Raw genomic sequence first — 26,423 nt, 5'->3', positions numbered from 1 at the left:
ATAATTTAGTTGAAGTGAATTTTTTCTTTTTAGAAGGACCTATTATAACTGGTAAATGTGAACTCATTGTCTAGTAATGTGCTGGGAATCCAAAAATGAGAAAAGAGGGCAAGATGAAAAATTTTTTTTCTCTTATTTTTTGAGACACAGTCTGTCAATGTCACCCAGGCTGGACCACAGTAGTGTACTCATAGCTCACTGCAAGCCTCCACCTCCTGGGCTCAAGAGATCCTCCCAACTCAGTCTCCAGAGTAGCTGGGACTACAGGCGCACAACTTTGCCCAGCTAATTTTTTAATTTTTTGGAAGAAAGACAGGGTCTTGCTATGTTGCACAGGCTGGTCTCAAGCTCCTGGACTCAAGCAATCCTCCTCTCACCTCGGCCTCTAGCATGAGACACTGCACACAGCAAAACACAGCGTTTCTACCCTCAGATCTTTAATAGGAGGCACAAATAGGTGATCAGTTATAAAAGCAGTGATAACAGAAGTTTATCAACAACCCATGAGTTCATAAACGGGGAAACAGTACACAAAGATTACAGACAAACAAATTTGGGTCCTCAAGGATAAATATGAGTTTGTCTGGTCTATTGGGACAGTGGGGTGGGCAGGGCATTTTCCATAAAAGCACCACAGAAGCAAAGACAGAGAGCTGTGGCATATCATGGTATGCTCAGAGATCAGCAACTAGTACATGGCTAGAGAAATGGGGTCTTTTCAGGGAAGAGGGATGAGGTACCTGCGTAGAAATGGGCCACATTTCTTCCTCTTATGGATTCCAACAGCCCTAAAGAAACTTTTGGAAAAAGTTCATAAGTGCACCAACAAGAGTCAGGAACCCTGGTCTAAAAATGAGTGACAGAATGAGAAAAGCGGGTGCTGACAGCAAGTATGCAGAATTTCCAGGATTCCATGTACAAATCCTAATGTCTCAATTAGGTAATGGCAGGAAAAAAAAAGGAGAAACAGAAGCAATGTCTCAAAGTCAGTTATATGGGTCTGTTTTAGAGATAAATCCTTGAAGGGTAGTAACTGGGCTATTGCGATCAGTTTACCTCTTTCTGGACACAGGGTAAGATGGCTCCTCTCTTCCTCACCCTCAAACTAGGTATGGCCCTCAGACTTGTACCAGCCAGTGAAGTGTGGAAAGCAACGCGTATCACTTCTGCATGAACAGCCAGGGCATGATTCATCACATGCCTTGATCTAGCATGGCAGACTGGCTCTCCAGATGGTGTTGGCTCCATCAGGCTGGGCCCCAAGTGAGGAACGTGGAGCAGACGCCTCTTTTAACCCACACTAGTCCTAGAGCGTAAGAAAGAAATAGACCTGTGTTTAAGCCTTGGAGATAACTTTTTTCTTTTTCTCCAGCTACCTGAGAGGCTGAGGAAGGAAGATCACTTGAGCCCAGGAGGTGGAGGTTGCAGTGAGCTAAGATAGCACCGCTGTACTCCAGCCTTAGAGACAGAGGGAGACCCTGTCACGAGAAAACAAACAAACAAACAAACAAAAAACAGAAAAAAAAATGCCTGATCACAGTGGCTCATGCCTGTAATCCCAGAACTTTGGAAGGTTGAGGCAGGTGGATCACCTGAGGTCAGGAGTTCGAGATCAGCCTGACCAATAAGGTTAAACCCTGTCTCTACTAAAAATACAAAAGTTAGTTAGGCATGGTGGCAGGCACCTGTAGTCCCAGCTACTTGGGAGGCTGAGATAGGAGAATTGCTTGAACCCAGGACGTGGCGGCTACAGTGAGCCAAGACTCAGTTTCAAAAAACAAACAAAAAACGTGTGGGCACTACAGCTTGGGCAAGCCTCCCTGTCATGTGTACACTATCAGCTACCAATGCTTAATGCTGGTAGAGTAACACATTCTGACCTAGAGGAAAAGGACATGGAAGTGTTACCTTTGAAACTCTTTGGACTCTGCCCTGTGGGTCTCTTTCTTTGGCTAATCTTTATCTGTATCCTCTCCCTATAATGAATCGTAACTGTGCTTATGTGTTTGTTTTTTGTTTTTAAGATGGAGTTTCACTCTTGTTGCCCAGGCTGTAGTCCAGTGTTGCAATCTCAGCTCACTGCAACCTCTGCCTCCTGGGTTCAAGCGATTCTCCCACCTCAGCCTTCTGAGTAGCTGGGATTCTTAAAAGCAGAATCTGTATTTCAGCTTAAGTAGAAAGAACATAAAGTTGGATTTGTAGTTCTGGCACTTACCAGAGGGGTATAATACAGTATTATTATTATTTTTTTAATCAGGTTCAACCTTTCAAGTCTCAATTACATGGTCCGTAAAACAGAGATGAGAAGATGGGTACCTCTTCCCCTGGGATCCTGGAAGAATTCAATAAAGAATTGTGTGTGAGAACATGTTATGTACTACGTGCTATCAAGTCTAAAGGTAGTGCCAGTCTTATAGCAGGTGCTGTGTTTGTCATTCATGGTTAGGATGGTTTCTGTCAAAAGCGTGAAGTGAAATCGATAATTACCTTGCAGGTTCTGAGGAACCATCTCTAATACTGATTAACAAGCACACCTAAAAACTAAACCCAATCCTTTTCAGGGAAAGGAAATGCAGGCAAAGTACGTTGTTATGCAGCCAAATGTCTCCCTGAAAAATCTATGGGGTTTCTTTGGCTATCTAGAAGGAGAGAGAATTTCCTCAAGGCTACCAACTCCCTGCCCAGTGATCCACCTGCCTCTGCCCCTGGCAGCAGAGAACTGCCCAGTTCCCATCGTAACCTGGGGAGAAAGGCATCCTGTCATTTGGTCCTCCCACACTCACCACTACAGAGCAACATATATTCCCTCCAGCACATTAAGTCCAGTGGAGTAGCTTTTAGAAAGAACTACCCTCCAAAAAAATCCATTGTCTTATTCTATTCAGTACAAGTACTTCACCCTTGACATAAAACCCAGGCTTCTAGTTACATTGCCCCTGGCCCCACCTTAAACTTCAAAGACATGAGTGTCCCTACCTTACTGAGGGCACACATCATTCAAACACCTGAGGAACTTCTCATATCCTGCCTTACTCATACTTAGAAAAAGAAATTTAGTTCTTTTAATTGTATAAACTAATTTGTCACATGCATTTTTAAAAATCACTATCACAAAAAAATAAATACAAATAAAAATTATGATTACTCAGAAGCCTTTCTAAACCTAATGTGGTTTGGCAGCTTTCCAATTAAAAATTAAAAAAATAAAAATTGAATAAATGGCCAGGCCTGGTGGCTCACACCTATAATCCCAGCATTTTGGGAGGCCAGGAGTTAGAGGCTAGCCTGGGCAACATGGTGAAATGCTACTTCTACAGAAAATGAAAAAAATTAGCTGGGCATGGTGGCTCATGCCTGTAGTCCCAGCTACTCAGGAGGCCGAGGCAGGAAGACCACTTGAGCTGGAGAGGCGAAGGTTGCACTGAACTGTGACCACACCACTGCACTCCAGCCTTGGTGACAGAGGGAGACCCTGCCTTAAAAAAAAAAAAAAGAAAAAAGAAAAAAATTGAATAAATATTTACTCTTACTCACCTGTGTCAACATTTCCCTCAAACCCACTTGCCTCTATTGCTATTTCTGGCTATGTACCTATTTTATTTGTACTTTAAAAATAGAAGTATCTATTTAATTATTAATATATGCTAAAGTAATTTTTTTCTTCTTCTTTTTTGAGACAGGGTCTTACAGTGTCACCCAGGCTAGGGTGCAATGATGTGATTGTGGCTCACTGTAGCCTCAATCTCCTGGGCTCAAGTGATCCTCCCACCTTGGCCTCCCACAGTGCTGGCATTTACAGACATGAGCTACCATAGCCAACCTATTTTGATTTTCATTTACATGAAACATGTTCTGAAGTAATATAACTTCATTTAATTAATCCTGTTAACTTTTTGTCCAACGATGTTTTCTTGACTTGTTTTTTCCACCTCTACATTTTGTTAGGCAGATACAAATACATCTCTGACCACAATTACAATTTAGCTAAGTCCTCTATATTTTAGTCCTTTCCCGATGATTTTTTGCACCATTTTTCTACTTAAAATCAACCAGCAGATGTGTGGGTTATGTAATGTTTTACCTTTAAAAAATATTAAGGTTGAAGGTTAACTCTTCTTAAAAGACAAAAATATATCATTTGAAAGAAAATGCCCATTATGAATGACTCTAAAACATTCAAAGGAGAAAAAAAATGTATTTCTCCCTACTGACTGAAAAAAACTGGCTGTAAGGAAAAGAAATTCACGTGATCAGTATTATCATAATTTCCATACAGCATCTATGAAAACATGCCAGATGTTTTTTCTTACATAGACAGTATTCCAGAAGGAAGTCTGAACAGTGCCTGAGCCCATTCTGTTAAGGCAATTATGCTATTGCTCCACACCATTAAAGAAAACACAACAAAATCTAATCTTACTGTCATCTGTTTACATTTTCAGTTTAGCTTGATTGAGTTCCAGAAGATCTTGTTTGCTTCTTCTGAAAGACTACAGTCTATAAAACACAATCCATTAAACTGTTGTTCAATCAAAATAAGTGTATGAGAGGTATAAAGACCTTTAAATCCTCATGTTTGAAAACATATCCTATCCTTTAAAAAATAGGATTTTTTTTAATGTATAAAGAAGCCAGTGGGGTAAAAAACTAGGAAAGTCTACATGTAAAAAAAGGAGGGTAGTCTGTAACATATCAACTGAAAGTACTGTAATAAAACTATTTTTGAGACACATCACATAAAAATGTTATGTGTTAAAATGTTAAAAGCATGCCACAAAGTTTTATAGAGAAATGCACAAGAGTGCTGGGCACAGTGGCTCATGCCTGTGATCCCAACACATTGGGAGGCTGAGGCAGGATTGCTTGAAGTCAGCCTTGTCAACATAGTGAGAACCCATCTCTATAAAAAAGAAAAAAAATGCAAAACAAATGATGGTATGTCCTCTTTCTAAATTTGAGAATAATGTTAAGAAAGTAACTACAGGCATATCTCATTTTTCTGCATTTTGCTTTATTGCACTCTGCAGATAGTGCATATTTTACAAATTGATTTGTGGAAACGCTGTAGCAAGCAAGTCTATTAGCACATTTTTCTAACAGTATGTGCTCACTTCATGTCTCTGTGTCACATTCTGGTAATTCTTGTTTTTGTTTTTTTTTTTTTGTGATGGATTCTTGCTCTGTTGCCCAGGCTGGAGTGTAGTGGCATGATCTCAGCTCACTGCAGCCTCTGCCTCCTGGGTTCAAGCTATTCTCCTGCCTCTGCCTCCTGGGTAGCTGGTATTACAGGGCACACGCCACCATGCCCAGCTAATTTTTGTAGTTTTAGTAGAGACGAGGTTTCACCACGTTGGCCAGGCTGGTCTCGAACTCTTGACCTGAGGTGATCCTCTCGCCTCAGGCTCCCAAACTGCTGGGATTACAGGCGAGAGCCACCACACTCATTCGACATTCTGGCAATTCTTACGACATTTCAAACTTTTTCATTATTACCATATCTGTTATGGTGATCTGATCAGTGATCTTTGTTGCTACTATTGTAAACTTTTTGGACACCACAAACCATGCCCATATAAGACGGCAATTCACTAATAAATGTTGTACGTGTTCTCACTGCTCCACCAACAGCCATTTCCCTGTGTCTCTCCTTCTCTTCAGGCCTCCTATTCCCTAAGACACAATATTGAAATTAGGCCAATTAATAACCTTATGATAGCCTCTTAGTGTTCAACTGAAAGAGTTACACATCTCACATTTTAAAGCAAAAGCTAGAAATGATTAAGATTTGAGAGAAAGGCATGCCAAAAATGAGAGAGGCCAAAAGATGTCTCTTACACCAATTAGCCAAGTTGTAAACGCAAAGGAGAAGTTCTTGAAGGAAATTAAAGGTGACTTTTCAGTGAACACACAAATGATAAGTGAAACAACCTTATCACTGATGTCAAGAAAGTTTTAGTGGTTGAAATAGATCAAACATTTCCTTAAGCCACGACATAATCCAGAGCAAGGCCCTAACTCTCTTCAATTCTGTGAAGGCTAAATGAAGTGAAGAAGCTGCAGAAGAAAAGTTTGTAACAAGCAGAGGTTGGCTCATGAGGTTAAAGAAAGACATTGTCTCCATAACATAAAAGTGCAAGGTGAAACAGAGTATGCTGATGTAGAAGGTACAGCAAATCAATTCAGAGGATCTAAGATAATTGATGAAGGTGGCTACATGAAACAAGTTTTCAGCTGGACCAGTAGCTCACTCCTGTATTCCCAGCACCTTGGGAGTCTGAGGCAGGAGGATCACTTGAGGCCAGGAGCCCAAGACCAGCCTGACCCACAATTAATCAATCAATAAACAAACAACAAACAAACAATGTAGACAAAACAGCCTTATATTGGAAGAAGATGCCATCTGGGACTTTCAAAGCTAGAGAGAAGGCAACACCTGGCTTCAAAGCTTCAAAGGATAGGTTAACTCTGTTTTTAGGGGCTAATGCAGCTGCCAACTTCAAGTTAAAACCAGTGCTCATTGACCATTTCAAAAATACCAATGCTTTTACGAATTATGCTAAGTCTACTTTGCCTGTGCTCTGTAAGTAGAACAACAAAGCCTAGAGGACATCACATCTGTTTATACCATGGTTACTGAATATTTTAAGCCCACTGTTGAGATCTACTGCTCAGGAAAAAAAAAAAATCCTTTAAAAATGTTACTACTCGGGAGAAGTGGGGGAGAACATCAGGAAAAATAGCTAATGCATGCCAGGCTTAATACCTAGGTGATGGGTTGATAGGTGCAGCAAACCACCGTGGCTTATCTTTATGTAATAATCCTGTGTATCATACACATGTATCCCAGAACCTAAAATAAATTTAAAAATATATAAATAAGTATTACTGCTCCCTGACAACACACTAGTCATCCAAGAGCCCTAATAAAGATGTACAAGGAAATAAATGTTGTTTTCATGCCTAATAACACAATATCCATTCTACATCCCATGGGGTAATTTTGGCTTTCACGTCTTTATCTTAAACATACACTCTGTAACGCTATAGATGTCATAGGTAAGGATTCCTCTGATAGATCTGGACAAAGTCAATCAAAAAACCATCTGGAAAGAATTCACTATTTCAGATGCCATTAAGAACATTTTGGTTCAGAGGAGGAGGTACTGATATTTTTATCAACATGAACAAGAGTTTGGAAGAAGTTGATTCCAGTCCTTATGGATGACTTCGAGGGGTTTAAGACTTCAGTGGAAGAAGTAACTGCAGATGTGATAGAAACAGCAAGAAAACTATAATTAAAAGTAGAACCTGAAGATGTGAATGAATTGCTGAACTTTCATGATAAAACTTGAACTGATGAGGAATTGCCTCTTATGGATAAGCAAAGAAAGTGCTTTCTTGAGACGGAATCTACTCCTGGCAAAGGTGCTGTTAACATTTTTGAAATGACAACAAAGCATTTAGAATATTACATCAACTTAATTCATAAAGCAGTGGCAGGGTTTGAGAGGACTGACTCCAATTGTGAAAAAAGTTCTACTGTGGGTAAAACGCAATGAAACAGCATTGCATGCTGTAGAGATATCTTTTGTGAAAGGAAGAGTTGAATTGATGTGGCAAACTTCATTGTTATTTTAAGAAATTGCTGGCTGGACGCGGTGGCTCACACCTATCATCCCAGCACTTTGGGAGGCCCAGGTGGGCAGATCACTTGAGGTCAGGAGTTCGAAACCAGCCTGGCCAACATGGTGAAACCCTGTCTCTACCAAAAATATAAAAAATTAGCTGGGTGTGGTGACATGGACCTGTAATCCCAGCTACTCAGGAGGCTTAGGCAGGAGAATCGCTTGAAGCCGGGAGGCAGAGGTGCAGCAGTGACCCAAGATTGTGCCACTGTACTCCAGCAAGACTCACAAAAAAAAGAAAAGAAAAAAGAAAGAAAGAAATTGCCACAGCCACCCCAACCTTCAATAACCAACAGCTTGTTCAGTCAGCAGCCATCAACATCAAGGTAAAACCCTCTATCAGCAAAAAGATTACAACTCATTGAAGGCTCAGATAATTGTTAGCATTTTTTTAAGCCATGAAGTATTTTTAAATTACAGTAGGTACATTTTTATACATAATGCTGTTGCACTTAATAGCTTACAGTATAGTGTAAACATAACTTTAATATGCACTGGGAAACCAAAAACTTTGCGTCACTTGTTTTATTATGATGTTTGCCTTATTGCGGTGGTCTGGAACCAAACCCACAATATCTCAGAAGTATGCCTGAATATTTTCCTTTCTCCAAAGACAACTTGTAAATTGTAATCTCTGCCTAAGATGATTTAGGCCTTGGTCTTCATGATCTGATGGAAAAGATGACCTTTCAAAGCTTGAGCTTTGTTATTCTATAATCAGAATGAAAGAATAATCACCATTTGAGAAATTTGTTCCTTTTAATTCTGCTCAGCATTTTCTTAAAATTCTGTCTGTTCTCAAAATCCAAATTACATTCCCAGAGCTGGGACATGGTCTTAGCAATTTTGAATAAGAAACGTCAATTTCTCCAAACCAAAATTTTTCAACCTGCAGTCATTAGACTGCACCAGAGCAAAGTTTCTGGCTATTTTCAACTTTAGAAAACTAATCTCACTGACTTCAGCTTCAGGGAAAGAATTAGACATACTTTCCCCTATTTCTCCCACCAAGTATAACTCAGAACCCTGTATATTATATGGAGGAAAACAGTATATTATATGGAGGAAAAACCCTGTATATTATATGGAGGAAAAACTCTATATATTATATGGAGGAAAAACTCTGTATATTATATGGAGGAAAAACTCTATATATTATATGGAGGAAAAACAGAAGAAGATTCTGAAAGGTGGAAAGAAGGCTGACTGGGGACCCAAGGAAACACAAAGAAGTGTGTGTCTCTGGATTTCCCTTTGCCTCATGTATCCTGAGTCTCAGACCTGATGGAGCAGTGACTGCAACAACCTTCCAATCTCCACAGAACTCTGCTGAGTGGAAAAAGCCAAACCCACAGGTTACATGCTATATGATTATATTTTGAAACGACAAAATTATAGAAATGGAGAAGAAATCAGTAGTTATCAGGGGTTAAGGAGAAGGGAAGCTGGTGTGGCTATAAAAGGCCGACATGAGAGACCCTTGTGGTGTTAGAAGAGTTCTGTATCTTCACTGTATCAACGTCAATATCGTAGCTCTGATTTGGTCCTGCAGTTTGGCAACATGTTACCATTGGAAGAAACTGAGTAAAGGATACACAGGATCCCTCTGAAATATGTCCTATGACTGCACGTAGATCTCCAATTATTCAACACAAAGAGATTATTTATGTGACTTCTAACACACACCTTCTTAACTGGCACATTGAGATGGCTGAAACGAAAGAGAAAGTGCTGGATGTGTTACTCTTGTAATACTTGTTTCGGATTTTTTTTTAAATCAATCTCCAACTTTAAAAATATTCTCTACACGCAGCCAGAAGCCTGTGATGGTGAAGAGGAAGCAGACCCGCCCCACCAAGAGCCCCTGAGCCCCCTGCTCCCAAAGCAATAAAGAATCAGCTGGCCTTCTAAAAAAAATATTCTTTATAGCAAATATTCCCATAATCTTTTCTCAAGCTGGGGAAGAAAAATTCACATTATAAGAATTAGCCAGCACAGACCAGGCACAGTGACTTACACCTGTAATCCTAGCACTTTGGGAGGTCAAGGCAGACAGATCACGAGGTTAGGAGGTTCAGACCAGCCTGGTCAACATGGCGAAACCCCATCTCTACTAAAAATACAAAAATTAGATGGGCATCGTGGCGTGCGCCTGTAATCCCAGCTACTCAGGAAGCTGAGGCAGGAGAATCACCTGAACCCAGGAGGCGGAGGTTGCATTGAACCAAGATCGCGCCACTGCACTCCAGCCTGAGCAACAGAGAGGGACTCCGTCTCAGGAAAAAAAAAAAAAAAAGAATTCACCAGCACAATCATTAAACCTATTAGCTGATGACAAATTTTTAAAAACTGCAGCTCTATAAATAGTCAGCTTTTAAATTTAGATATACTAGGCCAAGCATGTTGGCTCATGCTGTAATCTCAATACTTTCAGAGGCCAAAGCAAACACATCACTTGAGGCCAGAGTTCAAGAACAGTCTGGCCAACATGGCAAAACCCTGTGTCTACTAAAATTACAAAAATTAGCTGGGCACGGTGGCAAGACTCTGCTCAAAAAGAAAGAATAGTCCTCCTTCACTTCATGTATCTCCACTCATAAATATATAGATACATATATATACACATATATACATATACACACACATACATATATACATATATATATATATTTTTTTTTTTTTTTGACAGAGATTCACTCTTTTGCTCAGGTTGGAGGGCAATGGCTTGATCTCAGCTCACTGCATACTTCACCTACCGGATTCAAGCGATTCTCCTGCTCAGCGTCTGAAGTAGCTGGGATTACAGGCATGCGCCACCACGCCAGGCTAATTTTGTAATTTTTTAGTAAAGACAAGGTTTCACTATGTTGGCCAGGCTGGTCTCAAACTCCTGACCTCAGGTGATCCACCCGCCTCAGCCTCCCAAAGTGCCAGGATTACAGGTGTGAGCCACCATACCCGGCCTCCACTCGTATATATTTTTTGGTCTTAATATATTTTCGGTTTTTGTTTAGTTTGTATTTTTCTACAAATTTTATTTATGAGCTTTATTTCTTGTTTACAAACAAGTGTTCATATATTTGTCATTTTAAAAAAGAATGAGACTTCTTCTGTAACTGACATAGTGGCATATAGGGCCTCTTTTTAGTCCAAGTTGCTTTCTGTATTTCAGCATTTAGTCTGAGAAAGTTGAACTATGTGAAGAGTCAGAACATACATCTCTCAAATTCTAAGAATAATTTTTTAATGGATGGCACCATCAAGAGGCAATAGTTTGTATTGCCACTATAAGAACAGAGGGTTTGCTCTCAAGAATAGACTACAGCAATACAGAATTTCATGAAGATTTTAGCTCTGTTTCCCCAATGTGAAGTCATTAGATTTTTGCCAAATGCTAATTTTCCCTTCCCACTCCTTTTCTGCCCATCTGTTTCTCCAAGTGAAGAAGAAAGAAAGAAGATATGATAACTGTTTTTTTTTTAACTCTCATTTAATGGAGTATAACTGGCAGCCCAAATTTGCTAATGATTAATAATGATTAATTATTTCAATATTTAATCATCATATACACACATGTAGGCACACACACACTTGCACACACACATACACCCTAGCAATTTGTAGAAAGTCTTTGCTTTATTCTCTAATGACTCAAGGTGATCTGATGACAGATAACATTATTCTTTATATGACCCAGTGACTAAAAATGTACTTACTTTATTTAGAAATAATGCTGTTTACTTAAAGAATGGATTACTTATTTAGGGAGTAGGTAGCATTGTTAATCTAATCCTATGCTGTCAAATATATTATACCTAATTTCACCTGGGTGTTTTTTTTTTTTTTTTTTTTGGCTTAACGTAAAAAAATTTTAAATGGCATTCACGGTTCACATTTGTGGCTCACATCTTATTTCTGAGCTAAATCCCATAAACCCTCCAAACAAGTTAGGAAAGTTAAAAAAAAAAGGGTAGAGAATTGATGGCTATTTTAAACATGAGAGAAATTAAGGAAAGGCTCCCCAGCAACAATTCAGTTTAAGCCTTAGGCTGAAGCTGAAGATTAAGCCTGTGTACCTACCAAATGGCCATTCTAGCAGAATATAGGACGAGAGCCATTGTTTCTCAAGATCCTTTCAGAAGTCTTGAGTCACTAAGTTTACTGGGCTAGTAAATAAACCTCTTACCCTATTTGCAGTTTAACTGCCTTCTTCCAACTAGGGCGGCCACTTTTTAAAATAAATTAAAATTATACTCAGGATGTAGTAAACGGAAGGGCCACATCAGAAAGGAGATTCAAGTCAAACTGGAGGACAAAATCATTTTCAAATACTTAAGTTTGCCTTCACATTTCAAAGACGATGTTAAAAAAAAAAGATTAATACTATGACTAAGCAACAATAAGCATTCTCTTAACATTGTTCATTCTGCTATCCAAACAAAAAATATTATCAAACTTATAATATGGCTCAACACAGCCAAAAAGGTCTGAACGCCCAACTTATTTTGGGGGATCAGGAATCATCAGGAAACAGAGACATCAAGAAGCAAACAGAGAAGCAAAAATCTACAAGGAGTCACTTTGACCTGACGATGCTCACTAGTATTGGGTTCCTAAATAATTTTTCCTAATTACAACATTACATAATACCAACCTGTTTACTTTCTGGTCTTTAAAATAGGGTCTGCATCTGACCACCTTTCAGAGATTACAGAATACATACATTTATTTTATAAAATATCAAAAGTCCTAAAACAAATATGCTCAATTACTTTTTTATTTAATTTTAGAAACATTAGATCTAGGATCTGCTCAAAAGTACACAAGCAAGACTCTTGGATCTATAACCTTGGTTTTTGTATGACCTTGGAGAGGACCAATTCTTATAAAGAATGCTAGAAATTTTTCAAAGTAAAGAAAAATAACTCTTCCATGTTTTTGTTTTTAATTGAAAGTTGGTAAATACTTTCCCCTTTCTGGAAGTTAAAAAAAAAGCATTTATACTGAGATATCTTCATTTTTTTTGTAGAGAGCTTCAATGTTACCTAGAACTAAATGTATATCATCTGGGAACCAGGGATGCAACCTACAGTCACAGATGAAGGAAACCCAGAATGAATGTCATGAATGGATATAAAAAATACTCAAGTACTCTTTTCCAAAACATGTAAAGAATGCTTCCTATACTCTAGACATCTGGCTAGGAGGTGCATCTATAGCGGTGAGCAAGATAGGCATGGTCCCAGCCTCTTACAAATTAAAATTATTTAGTTATAAAGTGCTTTCAAAGGAGTTGTAAGGACAAAACACCTGCAATGGGAGAGAATTGCCGACCCAGACATTTCACCTATTCACATAAGTACCACAGAAATATTAACATGTACCTTAAAAGAAAGCCAATCTTATTTTCAAGGAATCCATATGTAATGTAAAAAAATCATATGTATGTAAAAAAATCAGAAAACCTTACTCCATGATGCTTCATGAGACCTGGCATCACATTACAACATGTTTGAGAAGTAAGTATCAGTGTAGCCCTGCATCGTTCTAAATGGCGACAATGCTATTTACCAAGGCACTACAGATGACCATCACCAGCCAGAAAGAAAATACTGGATGGCTACAATGCAATTCGTGGGAATCCGCTGGTTCTCCACAAAAGAACACAGATGCTTTTGGCAATGTAACCAAATGAATACTCTTAAAAGTAGCAGGGTTTGCTTTCATTTATTTTCCCCTCTTCTTCTTAAAATGACTTTCACTGCCTTGGACCATCAAAAGCTCTAGATGGCCATCACTACCTCTGGACTACTTAGAGGAAGGCAGGTGTCAAATAGGACAATTACAAGAATATCCTACTTTATAATGATTTTCCTAACCTCTAGAACAGCACTCCCCAAAGTTTTTGGCAACAGGGATTGGTTTCATGGAAGACAATTTTTCCATGGACGTGGAGGAGGGATGGTTTCAGGATGATTCAAGCACGTTACATTTATTGTGCACTTTATTTCTATTATGATTACACTGTAATGTGTAATGAAATAATTATATAACTCATCATAATGCAGAACCAGTGGGAGCCCTGAGCTTGTTTTTCTGCAACTAGACAGTCCTATCTGGGGGTGATGGGAGACAGTGACAGATCATCAGGCATTAGACTCATAAGGAGCATGCAACCTACAGCCTTCACATGTGCAATTCACTATAGTGTTCACTCTTTTGAAAATCTAATGCCACCACTGATCTGACAAGAGTTGGAGCTCAGGCAGTAATGTGAGTGATGGGGAGCGGCTGGAAATACAGACGAACCTTTGCTGGCTCACCGCTCACCTTCTGCTGTGCAGCCCCATTCCTAACAGGACAGAAACTGCTACTGGCCGGCGGGGGTTGGGGACCCCTGCTCTGGAACATCTAATCTGTCAAAGAATGAGCATCCCAGCCCTCTAGCAACATCTCATTCATTAATGTCCCCTACTTGAAACACAGCTCAGAGTGAGGAAGTTAAAATGACCACCAACCAGTCCAAACGGATGTCACAAGGTCTATGAACTGAAGTGCACACACTTCATGTGCTCAGGTCCCCCTCACGTGTCCTTAGTAACTCTTAGTTCAGAACATTTCAAATTAAGACTTGATAACTGGTTTCTAAGATGATGAAAAATGAAAAGGCTGGCAAAATAACCAAAGCATGAATTGGCAGCTGAGAGCAAAAACCAAAAAGAAAGAAAAATTATTTTTAAGAAAACAGAACAAACTAAACATCTCAAATAGCACAGCAGCTGGAGGTTATTTAATATAGACTCAAAGTGGATTGTTTACCTCATTAATAGGTCCTTGGAGGTACATAATTACAGTTTAATCTTTAATACTCAATAAAATTACCTTGAGTTTCCAAATAAAGATTGAACACATTAAAAGAAATCCAGGTGGAACACGAGTATAATCACAGGTGAGCTAAAAATACCATAGATATTATGCTTGGTGAACCAGCTTTGCCCCACCTGGTTTCCTCATTAATGAGTTAAAGAAATCTTTGGCATCTATTCGTTCTTCATTTACATAAAGAGTTGCATTTACTTTTTGAAAATTATGCTTTGACGATTTGGAGGTCCTTAATAAAATGTGCAAGTGACTCACTCTACACAGTCAATTAAATTGTACTGCCCATGAACTGTATCTCATGGGCTGGATGCCCAGTCACATCTTTTCTTGGCTTTGGAGGTAAATCCCAAATGGCAACAGAACATTACCTGCACTGACTAGCTATTCTCTGTAGTTTTTGTTTCTAATCCTTGGCCAAGTTTCACTGGGGTTTTGGTTTGCATACAACTGATAGTTACCTCCCTTGGTGATAGCCATGACTAGGAATCTGGTTTCACAATCTGACCACATGGTGATTTGACAGGTAGAACTGGAATCCAGCCTTAGTCAGGTGAGAGGTGACAGACTATTTGTTTGCTGTTGTTTACAATTTGTTTGTTTTTCTATTTATGTACTCAGATCAGGAATATATTTTGTGCCTGATGGAAAAGCAACCAGTCTTTTGAGATCTGGAAAACTGAGATTTTGCGGTCCAGTGTTCACTTTTGATCAGTAATTGGAGCTGCAGGACTTATGCCATAAACCTTTCATCTGTGTCTCTACCTAAGAGGTAAAACACTGTGTAGGTGAAATATTTTTCTACCTCCTGAGGATAATAATAAATAGAGAAGACCTGCTATTCTGATTGGTTTATAGACTAACAAATAGATAAATCTAACATTCCCAGAATTTTAAGAATTTATTTTCTTGAAATAAATTTTGTGAAATTCTAATGCTTTAAATGTGCTCTTTTTTTTAATGACAGAGTCTCACTCTGCCACCTGGCCTGAAGTTCAGTTGTGTGATCACGGCTTACTGTAGCCTCAATCTCCTGGGCTCAGTTTATACTCCCACTTCAGCCTCCCAGGTAGCTGGTAGTACAGGCGTGCACCACCACACCTGGCTAATTTTTATTTTTTTTTGTAGAGACAGAGTTTTGCCATGTTGCCCAGGATGGTCTCAAATTCCTGGGCTCAAGTGATCCTCCTACCTTGGCCTCCCAAAGTGCTGGGATTACAAGTGTAAGCCACCTCACCCAGCCTGACTCTGCTCTCTTTAAAAAAAAGAAAAGACCTGATTTGATAATTTGGTTATAAAAACAGCTTTAGAGACACATGTTCTCAGGATCTCCTGGGGCTGTGTCATGGGTAAATATAATTTTTAAGAAAACAAATACATTTTAAAATCAACAACAAAACAGCTATATATCTTTTCCTTGTTTTATCAGTGTATAGTATAATACGACCATAATTTCATTTTTAAAAAATATTTGAATTTGTTTTATGATAAAGTGATTAGTTTACCTGAACTTTTAAATTGTCTTATCTTAGTTTGCTAAAAACATAAGCGAATATTATTTCCATAATGTTAAAAAAGATATAAACATTGTACTCACCTAAACTGAATTAAAACTTTTCATATTATCAGTAATTATGTTCTGTGATGTGTTAGCGTGAACATAATTTCCAACACCTTTAAGTATTTTTGTCTTAGGGTCTGGTTGTTCCAGAATGTGGAAGAGAATAATGAAGGACAGAAGTTGATGGAAACAGAAAATTGAAGATATGCGCAAAGGGAGTTTGATTTAACTTGGTTTATAATACTTGCAAATAAAACGGCTATAAAGAAATAATAGCATGTTAAAAATCTGGCAAAGTTTGCATGATTTTGACGCAACTACTCATCAAGGATGTTTAATGTAATGCATTAAAAAATGTAATATATGACAAGTACCCTGTTGATGTAAAACTAAAATGCAGTTATCTTTATTGAAATGACAGACTCATCTTGGAGAAATCAGCCTATGCTTGCAAAAGGCAGTAAAAGGTAATTCTTCTATATTATCTGCCCAAAAGAGCAGAGATTAGTATCTTACAGGAGTAACTTTCTGAGCTTTGCGCTAACTGGAATATATTCTTGCATATTTAAAATAACAAAAAAGAGTTTTCTTCATTTTTGAATGATTTAAGGCTACTTGCTCATCATAAAATAATTGATTGCCATTTTATTAAATAGCCAAACCACAAACATTCACTACTCTCAGGTATACACAATTCTGTATTACTCAAGTGACAAAATCTCCTCTGATTTTGCCTTCAAATCAGACAGACCCTAAATGAAGAAAAAAAATAAAAATTCTAAGATACCTATTCCTGAACTACTTTTAGGTTTTCCCAGAGAACCTCTGGGCAATCACAAAGATTTGTTCCTTAATTTTACAAAAAGCAAGAGGCTAGAAATAATTAGGTTTGTTCACTGTGCCCCTAAAAATTTCTCAAATCAAATGAGAAAGTCACCCTTCCTTGAGATAATTTTGTACAGGTAAAATATTATTTTTAATATTATAGATAAGGTTCAAGGATTGGGTAGTTTACAGAAAGGCGTTGATTATATGTCAGTGCCCTCGCTCTCTGTAATATGTTCTTACAAAACTGATTAAAAGGATTTTAACTCTCCTTCATGCTGATATTGTTTGTTAAACTAACCATAAACTAACTATAGCCACTTAACTCTTACATTCACCAAGTGTTCTCTACTTTCCCCGTGAGCTTGCCTACAAAATATAGTATCTCGTTAACGAAGAAAAGACAGTTTTAGAACTGTGGATAAGACTTTACCAGGTATTCTTAACTCCTGATATTTCAAAGAATTGCACAGACAAAAATGAGACAGTACTAGGCAGCTAAATCAGATTTTCAGGACTCTTTTTAATCCAGAAATAGATGACTTCATGAAATCAAATTAACAGCCCAAGATGCAGAGGAATAAGAATTAATTACATAGAACTGACTGAATTGATAATAACAATTGAATTTCTAAATGTGGATATATGTTTTAGAATATTATTAGTATTATTTTTAATGATCTATTTTTTCAGGGGGAAAACCCTTCAGCATTCATGTCACTCTATCTCTAATCCTCCATTCAGCTAACTCTGATTTTGCAAACTAAATGAAATATTATTATCATGGTAACTTGTTCTCACTGATCTCTCAGAATTCAGGAGGTAATTTTTTGAGCCACTTTACTTTTTAATGGCAATATCATCATTTGCACAGGCTGGATAAGAATCCGTCATTCCTTTTACCGCAATGTAGTCAAACAAATAGACTATGCAACCAAGATCAAGTCTAGAGTGTCAAATTTAAAAAAGAGCCTCATTTCAACAGATATGACAAGAGCACTATTAAAGCAAAATATATAACTTCATATTTAGAGCAATATCCACAAAGCTCTTTCAAGAAGTGAAAACTGTTTATGACTTAATGGGCCCAACCTTACAGGCAGTACAGAAGGTCACTTCCTGGACTGCCAAGATCCATACCAGATTTGGAAAATCTAGAGGAAAGAGAAATTCTCCAATACTTAAGAGATGTTGAAGATGAAACCTAGCCGAGAAGAATTTCTTGAGTTTGGCTGTCTTTCCTTGGAACAGAAGAGGAAATAGATGTCTGGAGTCATGGAAGCTATTAAAAATGCTCTCCCAGATTCCTTGATAAGTTATCAGATAGAAGTTAAGTATCTGGCTTTATAAATAATAGTTGCTTGGCATGGTTTTGTATGCTAATTAAGTCTTCTGAATTTCTGTCAATGAAGCAAGCCCAAACACAATCCCATTTTAGTCCACAAATAGAGATTATTTATGATAATAAAGAGAAATGTCATACTGAGTACTGTATAACTGACCCACCCAAGGACCATCTAAATTCTCTAAGGGTATGCACATTTATTTTCATTCACTATTGTCAGTTAGGATATTTGAAAACTGTAAGAACAGACATCAACTTATCAAAAACTATGAGCGATGCAAATGATTCCTGCTCTAAAATGTCAAACATATTTCCTTCTGGATGGATACAAATGGTTTCTGTCCATTATAATCCAAAGATTACAACAGGGGTGTCCAATCTTGGGCCACACATAAAATACACTAAGATACCTAATAAGCAAAAACAAAGGTTAAAAAAAAAAATTTCATAATGTTTTAAGAAAGCTTAAGTTTGTATTGGGCGGCATTCAAAGCCATCATGGGCCACACACGGCCCACAGGCCCCAAGTTAGACAAGCCTGGGTTACAATTTTATTGTCCTACAGGGTATTAACTAGTTTTGGATGTGAGTCAAAAATCATATTCTAGTATATTTTAGTAACTAAAATATTTCTGATAATCCTATAGTGTTGTTGTCAGCTTTATTACCTTGCAGCTTCTCTCATTAAGGAAATGATGAAACGAAAATGAATCAAAGTAATCTCTGACAGGTAGTCATTCTAAAAGAGAAATACTTGTGCTTAAAAGAGAATGAGAAAATGCAGTTGTTTGTTCTCATTCATTAGTGAGACTCTCGAGGGATGTTTCCTCCTGTCTTCTTCTTTTCAGCATTTCAACAATAAGTAAAAATTCATTTTAAATGGAAAAAGGCAACTCAATAGATCTTGTGAGTATGCGTAGTTTGGAGTCACTGTACATGCTAAGAGTCAGAGCTGAAGACAGTGAGGGTGTGTATGAGCAGTGTGGGAAAACCTCAGCACCACTGAGGCAACTCCAACTTTCTAGACAACTCGCTATAAAGACAAATTTACTACCTAATTCTCGGTGAGTCATGATTTCACGGACTACTTCTCTCATAACCACACACATGCAAATTTAATGCTATAATAAAAGTCAGCATTTCCTCATTTCTTAAAGAGAAGTTTATAAGATTCAGAAATTTCATAAAATTCTCAACTCCTTTGTTACGTTTTTCAAGAATTTATACTTGTGAGAAGTCCGCGGATCAACTAAATTAACTCCTGTAGGCTTTCAAGATAGCCAAACATGCCTATGAATAGTGATCTGGGAAGAAGAAGGATAGCAGGAGAGAAGAGAAAGATAGCAGCTATGACTAGTGAACATGAAAATCCTATATTCCCACATATCCTGGAGTCAGTCTACAAGGCTGTCCTGTAGATACTGGTTAATGAAACAGTGAGGTCAATCACTGTTGAGGTGAACATTACCAATCGCTCCATCTCCTGCTCCCTGAGTCTTTCCTCCCTCTGCCGCCGGTGATAATCCATCAGGTCCTCACGCCCTGAAATGGAGCTAATGCTGCTTTTCCGTTCCCGAAGGACAGGCTGGGGGGTTCCTAAGGCCTGTCTGAGGCTTTCCAAATCAGCCTCATCAGACTCCACAGATCCACAAGAGAAGTTCCGTCTGGCCGCAAATACTCTGTCTGATTCTCCAGCACAAAGTGAATGACTCGAGTTTGTCCCCACATATGAAGCCCGATCAAAGTCATCAGAGACGCAGGAGGAAGTGGAGGCCAGAAGCATCTTCCGAGCCACTCGAGGACTGGCAGGGACACTGAGGGTAGAACTTACATAAGGATTGCCTTCAGAAGCAGAGGTTTTATAGGGAAAAGCCCCTGAGCTCAAAGAAGAAAAATTAAGGTAATTGTCGTTGTCTATTATGCTATGAGGTAGATCCTTTTCCCCAAGTTTTGTTCGTTTGGAATTGCCCAGAGAGTTTCTTGGAGGCAAGCTGAGGGGTGTCAGCTGGTTCTCTGTGGCTTTGTACAACCTGGGAAGTGATCGGCTGTAGGCTCCCATGTGACTCAGGCTGCTGCTGGAGTACTTCCTAGTTCTCAAATTGATGTTTTCAGATGCAAGCTCCTTGTGTCTAGTTAACTTGGATTGAAGCGTCAGGCTGTCCTGAATGCTCATTTTCCTGGCTTGTTTTGGGCTTGAAGGCATGCTTGCAGCTCCCGATCTGCTGATAGGAGGGGGGCCAGCATCACTCAAAGAACTTCCATTCCACATGGCTAGGAGCGAGCCAGATGCCTTCCGACCTTCCAGGCCTCCGAGAAAGTAGACATTGTCATGAGATTTATTCCTTGAGCTGTATTTGGAATAGGGAGGCTTCTCTGAGAGCCTCAAGGCCCTTTCACTGTCCCGGCCACTATAATGATCAAAGTCTGCTCTTCCAAGTGGATATCCACTGAGGGAGGATGTAGTGCTGAGTAAAGGAGTTGGAGGTTTCATGGAAATACTTTTATCAGTTCCATCATAAGATAACTGCTTGCTTCCCTGGATTTTGGCTAAGGAGGAGCTGCTTCTGACACTGGTTCCCAAAGGAGAAGGGCTTCTCTTTGCAGGCACAGGTTGCGAGAGGGTTAAATAGGAGCCAGAATAGTCTCCATTGGCCTTAAATCTCAGACTGGAAGAGTATTTCTTTGGGCTAAGGCTCTCCATCATGTTTTGGAAATCGTTCTCAATCGAATGCACCACAGAGCCTTCCTTTAAGCTCCCATTTTGTAAATCTAGCTCCTTTTGGCTACGCTCTTCCATAATCTTGCTGGAATCTGTAAAGAAATAAAAGAGAACATTTTGCCTTAAAAAAGATTTTAAAAGAACAGTTCCTTGTTAGGCCTACATCTCAACAAATAATCTTTCAGTCTGACCTAACGCAACTAACAAGCACAAACTCAGTTTTACTTGTAAACCTGTTAAAACTGTACAGCAAATTGAAGAAGAATAAAGACCTTTTAATTGCTGTCCTTTTAAGTTATTTTTCTTTTGTACATAAGATACTCCAGAAGGTTGGGATACCCAGTAGATACCTTCTGGGATATCCTATGTACAAAAGAAAAACAACTTAAAAAGGACAGCAATGACATTTGAGGGAAACAAATCCCTAACCAAGTAAAGGTGCAGGATTAGGCTGGTACATAAAAAAGACAATTTCTCCTTAATGTTCTGGCTCGTAGCAAAACACCTGCTTCCCTAGTGACTAGCTAATGCTCAAAGGCATAATGCAATGGACCTTCCTATAGATGTCTCTGCTAGAAACATTAACTGTTCAGAAATAAAGTCCCAAGGAAACAAAATTCACATTTGGGAGGAGAAAGAAAAGTTTATGTTAGACACCGTTTAATAACATGAGGGTTAGAAGATGGTTCTTTAAATGAGGGCTCTGGGAGTTACCTTCTCAACAAGAAGAGTTAAAGCTCCTTTAGTCATCAGAGGCAGGTAATAACAAAGAAAAAGGTATTTCACAAATTACTGACACATGGTCAGGACGGTATATTTAAAAACCTGAAACTGTTACAGCCTTCAGATTTTCTAGTACCCCAAATGCACTCGGCTCTTCCTTGCAAATCCTCTCTTCCAGCAGAAACACCTATTAGGACCCACCTACTCTTCCAGGGACAGATCAGGATTCTATCTTCCATGATTAAAATTTTTAAGAAAATGTGTTTTGAACCCTAGTTTGAACAATGTTAACTTAAGAAACTAAAGTTTTAGCCTATGAAAATGTCTTTGAGTTACAAACTGTTACCGCAAATGGGAAGGCTTATAATTCTAACTGATAAAAAAGACATTTCTTAGATTATCAGCAATGGGAAATACAATTTAAACATTGTCACTGAACCCATGAACCACTAAAACTGTCCTCCAGCCCTTGGGCACATCAGACACTAATTATGACATCTCTGATATATATAGAAACAGTATCACATACGGTTAGTAATGGTTTCACAATGTGGTTGTCTCTGTAACTAAGCCACAAGTTTAAGGAAGAGGTTCTGTCTAGCATTTTGACCTTACTGCCACCCCTCTAGCTCTCATTGCCCCATAGGTGAGAAACTCGATGAACCCAAGCTTTCCATTTTAATCAAAGCCTTCCTCACTCCCTCTCACTGTGGATTAATGGGCTTCACCCTGTTGCTCAGCTTCATATACTTTCTGAGCAAATTCAGGCAGCCTAGTAAAGAGCTGCTTCTTTATCCACAAGGCCAAGAAACAGTCTGGCTGCCTAAATCCTGGTGATGGGCCACTAACCCAACTGCCCATAAAAGCGCAGCCTTCCCCAACAAACTCTGCCTTGGGCTCCTTGACCTCTAACCCAAAGCCCTGTCCAGATAGTTACAAACACAATTTATCCTTTTAAATGTACCTCAAAAAAAAAAAATCAAGTTTTTTCATTATATTTGGCTCCCAGCTGGGATCTAGTCCTGCCATCTAGCTCTCGGTAAGTCTTTCATTCCTGAGGGACAGGGCCCTTTTCTGCCCCCAAGACAAATGCTCCTCTCGGCATGTCTACTGCTATCAATTCTGGTTTTAAAGGCAACACCGCTGGTACGAGGCATATCTTACCAGTTTAGAGGACTGAAACTGAGACTCTTCTATTCTGAACTAGCATCACCTCTCATTGGTTTGCCATAGTGAAATTCCAGCAAGCCTTGAACAACTGTCTCAAGTTAAATATTTCGGAATTGAAAAAACAAGGAAATAGATGGATCCTGAGGACATTAGGGACAACTTAATAGAGAAAAGTTTTTCTAAACCACTGTCAGATGATGAAGAAGATGTAGAGGAAGCAGTACCAGAAAACACACTGACATTACACAGTCTGGCAGAAGGGTTCTGATTATTCAAGACTGCTTTTGACTTCTTTTACAAAACAGACCCTTCTATGATACAGGTACTGAACTATAGCAAACGGTTGAAGGAGGATTGGTCCCATAAAAAACATTTTTAGGGTGGGTAGGGGAGAGACAGCGGGGGGTGGGGAGGGAGGGGAGGGTGGGAAGGGATAACATAGGGAGAAATGCCAGATATAGTATGCACCTAAAGTAAAATAAATAAATTTTAAAAATTTTAAAAATGAATAAAAAATAAAAAAGAAACATTTTTATAGAAATTAAGAAAATAAAAAGTTTACTTTTTGTAAAATTATACTTTACAAAAAAGCATAGAGTTACACTGATTGTGCCTGCCTCTTCTGCCTCCCCTCTGCTACCCTGGAGGCATCAAATCCAGCTTCTCCTCTTCCTCCTCCACATGAAGACAAAGAGGATGAAGACCTTCAAGATGATCCACTTCCACTTAATAAACATACTTTCTCTTATGAACATCTTAATAACCTCTTTTTTCTAAATTACTTTATTATAATAGTATATCATACATATAAAATATGTGTTATTTTATATTAAAATATGTGTTAATTGGCTTTGTTATTAGTAAGGCTTCTGGTCAATGGCAGGTTAACTGTAGTTAAGTTCTGGGGGAGTAAAAAGTTATATGCAGATTTTCAATTCAGCCGAGTTGCTCAAGAGTCAGTTGTACATACACAACCATACACACAGGTGGGGATCAAGCCAAAATCCTGAGAATCAGCACTGGCCTCCTCTATCACTAGCACCCCCTTCCTCATTTTATCCATCTCTAAATTCTATCAACACTGTCCTTAAAACATATTCTGAATTTGATCACTTCTTAGCATTTCCATGGCAGCCTCTCTAGTACAAGACAGAATCTTCTCTTGGCTCCCCAATATGCCTATTCTTCCACAACAATAATAACAATTACAATGGACTGGAAGAAATTACACCAAAAAAAATCAGTAGTGGTTTTATTGGATGGTAGTTTTACCAGTGACTTTTAACACATCTCTCATACTAGTTTATATTTTCTACATTTTATATAATAGGTTTGGACTGTTTTGACAACCAGAAAAAAAACTCACTTAGCATAAAATACTAGAATATGTAGCAACACTTCATTTTAAAGTTGATTAGACTGTTTTTTTTGAGACCGAGTCTTGCTGTGTTGCCCAGGCTGGAGTGCAGTGGCACAATCTCAACTCACTGCAACCTCCGCCTCCTGGGTTCAAGCAATTCTCCTGCCTCAGCCTCCCAAGTAGGATTACAGGCGTGCACCACCATACCTGGCTAATTTTTGTATTTTTAATAGAGGCAGTGTTTCACCATGTTGGCCAGGCTGGTCTCTAACTCCTGACCTCAAGTGATCTGCCTGCCTTGGCCTCCCAAAGTGCTGGGATTACAGGTGTGAGCCACCGTGCCTGCACGATTAGATATTTTAAGTTAATTTTTCCTTACTGCTTGCCAATTTTCAAGCCAGATATTAACTTTTCCAAAAAAGATTACTTTAAAGAACTTCTTGATCTGACTAATTTAATATATAAATATCGAAGACTGCAACATTTTTTCCAACTCTTCTAAATGATTCTGGCAAAAACATTAATCACGAATTTATCTGTTCCACCCTTCATGCATCTGAAACACTAAAAAAAAAATCAAACGTTAACACTTCCCTGATATGAATAAAGCCAACAGAATTGTTATTAAAAAAGTCTCTAGATGTTTGCTGAATAGCTTAGATAATATTAATATTCGTGTTTTTTAGAATGTAGCTACATTACTTCCATATTTGAGTAGTTCTGTTTATTGTATAGGGAAAAAAATAAAAAATCTCAATGGGTAGTTTTAGGTACTTCATTCATTAAATCCATGCCTACTGTTCATCAGACATTTATTCAGCAGGCATTAGTGTTACTCACTAATATTCCAGTTCTTCTCCTTTCAGGAACATAGTGAGGTTGGTCTTCCTCATCTCCGTGAGGTTAGGTGTGGCTAGGTACCTTGTTTTGATCAATGAAATATGAGAGAAAGGAACTTTCCAGTCCCAAGCTTAAGGATCATGAGTCAGAGCATGATTCAGCATTTCCCACTCCCTTGCTAAGACAACTAGCCTCCATCCAGGCTTGCAGAGGCTTTGTTTGCCCACACTCCTAAATGAGGACAACATGGAACAAGGTCCTTGTCAACCCAAGATTGTCTGCGGTCACTGAGATTTGGGGCTTCTTTGCTAATCTTCATTAAGTGCCTAGTGTAAATCAGGCTCTGAGCTAGGCATTGGGAGACATACAGTAAGAGATACCGTTTCCTGCCTTTTTGTAGCTTAGAGTGTAATGGGAAAAAGGTGAACAAATAATTGCTCTGCATGCTTTAATAGAAACAGTTGGTTGACAGGAAATGGAACATGGCGTGGGGTGAATCCAGTGAGAATGGTAGTTTTGAGGAGGTTATAGTATAAAGGAATGATGAAGAAGCCCACCAGAGGGAAGGGAATCTGATAGGTATTACCCAATAGTAGAATAAAGCCATTTGCACACCTAAAATTCTGTGAGTTTAAGGATGTAAACAAACTTCCAAGCCCGTATTAGGTCAGACCACTGGTACATCCAACAAACATCCTATCTGTAATAGAATTAAAAACAAAATCCATGTAGGAAAAATCATTTTCTATAACACTGTTTTTTAAAATCTAGGACTGTAAGTCTCCTGGGATGAACTATATTTAATAATCAAGTATTTCTCCCTCATAGTTACCTAAATCTTTTTCTATCTCCACCACCAAGTAAGATACACCCTCCTGGGTCCAAGTAGCATGCCTCCCCTAAAAGTGATTTAACTTGGTCAGTAATCCTTCAAGTGTTTAGGATCTTCTAGGAATGGCTACCAAAAAAGAAAAATCTCTGAGATGTTAGAATAGACAAGAATTAGTGCCAGTTAGTAAGAAAGACTTTGCTTTGAAAGTAATATATACAAAATGGGAAACAGAACTAAGTTGGAGTATTCCCATAGTATGCAGACACAGCCACCCAGAAAGCAAGCCACAGCAGATGTCACTAAGTGGAATAAAAAGCTAAGCACTTATACCCAAACTGCATTTTAAATATTTACTCCAACAGTAAAGAATTGAAGAGTTTAATACCTCATGTCAAAATGAATACGCAAAGGTTTGGCTTTTGACCACCGGTACATCCAACAAACATCTTATCTGCAGCATAAGATACTGATGTTATTTTTCAGA

General features: G+C 38.6%; 1 protein-coding gene across 16 annotated transcripts in view; it reads right to left on the bottom strand.

Moving 5' to 3' along the window:
* PHLDB2 (pleckstrin homology like domain family B member 2) overlaps positions 1–26,423 on the bottom strand; it is a 225,587-nt gene that overhangs the window by 65,831 nt on the left and 133,333 nt on the right. For all 16 annotated transcript variants that reach the window (XM_012460947.3, XM_012460945.2, XM_064374594.1 and 13 more), the window contains one exon: positions 19,764–21,106. In XM_012460947.3, coding sequence (XP_012316370.2) covers positions 19,764–21,106 — 1,343 coding nt within the window. The remainder of the gene's footprint in view (positions 1–19,763; positions 21,107–26,423) is intronic.

The sequence above is a fragment of the Aotus nancymaae genome, unplaced genomic scaffold (genome assembly GCF_030222135.1).
Source record: "Aotus nancymaae isolate 86718 unplaced genomic scaffold, 86718_ANA_hifiasm-v0.15.2.pri h1tg000011l, whole genome shotgun sequence".
In the NCBI taxonomy this organism is placed as follows: domain Eukaryota; kingdom Metazoa; phylum Chordata; class Mammalia; order Primates; family Aotidae; genus Aotus; species Aotus nancymaae.
Note: the sequence above shows the minus strand (reverse complement) of the source record. Positions and strands in the feature narration are given on the sequence as shown.